We start from the raw sequence: 2,511 nt of genomic DNA on the forward strand, positions 1-2,511 counted from the left end.
AGACTGCACTGCTGGAACTATTACCCAGTTCTAATGGAACCAATCTGTTTTCAGTGAAGCTGCTGCCTTGATCCCTGCATGGTGTTTGTAGGTAGGAACTGGAGGAAATTAGCGAATGAACATCATAAATCATTAAAATACGCCAAAAAAAAAAAAAAAAAAAAAAAAAAAGACAAGAATCAGAGCAAACACAATCAGAACAAAACACACTGCAAAGTATGCATTTGCCTTTCTTTAAAGTGCAGGTCTCTGCCGCATCCTCCTGCCTGTCGCCATGGCCGCCTACAAGCTAGTGCTGATCAGGCATGGCGAGAGCACCTGGAACCTAGAGAACCGCTTCAGCGGCTGGTATGACGCCGACCTGAGCCCGGCGGGCCACGAGGAAGCGAAGCGCGGCGGACAGGTGTTGCGAGATGCTAGCTATGAATTTGACATCTATTTCACCTCCGTGCAGAAGAGAGCAATCCGGACCCTCTGGACAGTCCTGGATGCCATTGACCAGATGTGGCTGCCAGTGGTCAGGACCTGGCGCCTCAATGAGCGACACTACGGGGGTCTGACTGGTCTCAATAAAGCAGAAACTGCTGCTAAGCATGGTGAGGCGCAGGTAAAGATCTGGAGGCGATCTTACGATGTCCCACCGCCTCCAATGGAGCCCGATCATCCCTTCTACAGCAACATCAGTAAGGATCGCAGGTACGCAGACCTTACTGAGGACCAGCTGCCCTCCTGTGAGAGCCTCAAGGACACTATTGCCAGAGCACTGCCCTTCTGAAATGAAGAAATTGTCCCCCAGATCAAGGAGGGTAAAAGAGTTCTGATTGCAGCCCATGGCAACAGCCTTCGGGGGATCGTCAAGCATCTGGAGGGGCTCTCAGAAGAGGCCATCATGGAGCTGAACCTGCCAACTGGCATTCCTATTGTCTATGAATTGGACAAGAACTTGAAGCTTATTAAACCCATGCAGTTCCTGGGAGATGAAGAGACCGTGCGGAAAGCTATGGAAGCTGTGGCCGCTCAGGGCAAGGTCAAGAAGTGAGGCGAGCAGGCAGACTCCTACCCTAATACCCTCCTCCCTGCCTGTTTACACCTCCTGCACCCTTCCCCAACTCCTGCCACACTGACTACATCTTTAGGATCTTAAATTTAAGTTGTAGCTGCAGATGGGGACTCGTGGCTCCCATTTTCATTTAGTCTCTTATCCCCTGCACCCACTCCCTTCATAGAACCCAGTCAGGAAAACACCTGGGGTGCAGGTTCTTGGTTCACCATCCAGGGACGGCTCCTCTTACCAGGAGGGTTGAGAGTAGTAATTAGTTTTTCTTAGTCCTCTGTTTACTAAGGGTCTGCTTTAGGAAGATGTCAGGAAGGAACCAGTAGAATGACCAATGAGAAGCTGCAGCCAGGCTTTGTCCTGGAGCTTGTCCTGCACTCTCCTGCAGTTAGGTAACTGGGGGCTGTAGCCATTTCCACTGGAAGGTGAAAGTAACTCGAATGGTGATTAAAACCTTCTACCTTCTTCTGAGCCTAAAGGAGCTGCTGGCCCCGGAAGGTTGGGATCAATCCTGTCAAGTCTGTGTTACATTTACTTTTACAAAAAAAGGGTACGTGTATATTTATCAGCAGAAAAAAGCCCCTCTGCTGTTTCTAGAGGTGATTGAAATAGTTCCATGTGCTCACCAGAAAATAAGCCATTCCTGTCAGATGGGATAAACTGCTTGTCCTCCTGGTGCAGGAGTGCTTGCTGTGTTGTTGGTTACCTCTGCTGTGTCTTGTAGAGGTGAAGTGCCCCTTGATCATGTCCAGATTTTGTCTTTCCCTGTCTGAATCATGTTCCAGCTGCTTGGCCCTACCATGTGGGTTCAGAATTCGTTTGGGCGTAACTACTAAATCTTTCCAGATCAGTATAATAAAGGAGTGATGTGCAATAAAAAAATAAAAAAAAAAAAATAAAAAGTGTAGGTATGAGATGGTCTTTCAGAGAAGAAAGCTATATTTATTTGGAATGAACTCAAGAGAAAATCTAAGAAGAGAGAAGAGACCCTTTCCCCTCTCTGTCCTAATTGTGATACTTCAGACAAGGAACCCTTCCAGTGCCTCATGGAGACTCCAGCATACTGAGACTGGAAGCTTCTTAAGAAGTGTTCATTAAAGAAAATCAAGGAAAATTGGAACTTGAGAGTCTGATGAGAGCTACATCCAAAAAAATGACAATTATACTATTAAATTATAGTGACTCTTGTCATGGTTTCATATCACGTCATGGTAAAGATGAGGTCGGTGCTCACACTAACCATTTTCTGTACTACAGAGTCAAGGTTGGATAAGTCACTCAAATAACCCAGTCCTTCTGGAGAAATAGTATCTGAGGAATAAGCTCATCGAGTTTTTAAAATAAATGTACAGTAAAGATGGAAGCTAAATGAGGAGAAAATTTATTTAAAGTGTGTCAGTAAAGACTTAATAGGTATTTCGAGAAAAGAACTCTACAACTCTTTATTAACAAAGATC

The 2,511-nt window shown here is 45.7% G+C and overlaps 1 protein-coding gene across 1 annotated transcript; it reads left to right on the plus strand.

Annotated features, from left to right (window-relative positions):
- Window positions 1–251: 251 nt before the first annotated feature.
- Window positions 252–1,372, plus strand: LOC127237556 (phosphoglycerate mutase 1-like). Its single transcript, XM_051205916.1, has one exon. The coding sequence runs from the start codon at window positions 275–277 to the stop codon at window positions 773–775; it is 501 nt and encodes a 166-aa protein (XP_051061873.1). The 5' UTR covers window positions 252–274; the 3' UTR covers window positions 776–1,372.
- The last annotated feature ends 1,139 nt before the right edge of the window (window positions 1,373–2,511 follow it).

Source organism: Phodopus roborovskii, unplaced genomic scaffold, assembly GCF_943737965.1.
Source record: "Phodopus roborovskii unplaced genomic scaffold, PHOROB, whole genome shotgun sequence".
Lineage (NCBI taxonomy): Eukaryota > Metazoa > Chordata > Mammalia > Rodentia > Cricetidae > Phodopus > Phodopus roborovskii.

What these genes read in the sequence shown, in the direction of transcription:
- LOC127237556 (XM_051205916.1), top strand. Translation starts at nt 275, where the DNA reads ATGGCCGCCTACAAGCTAGTGCTGATCAGGCATGGCGAGAGCACCTGG.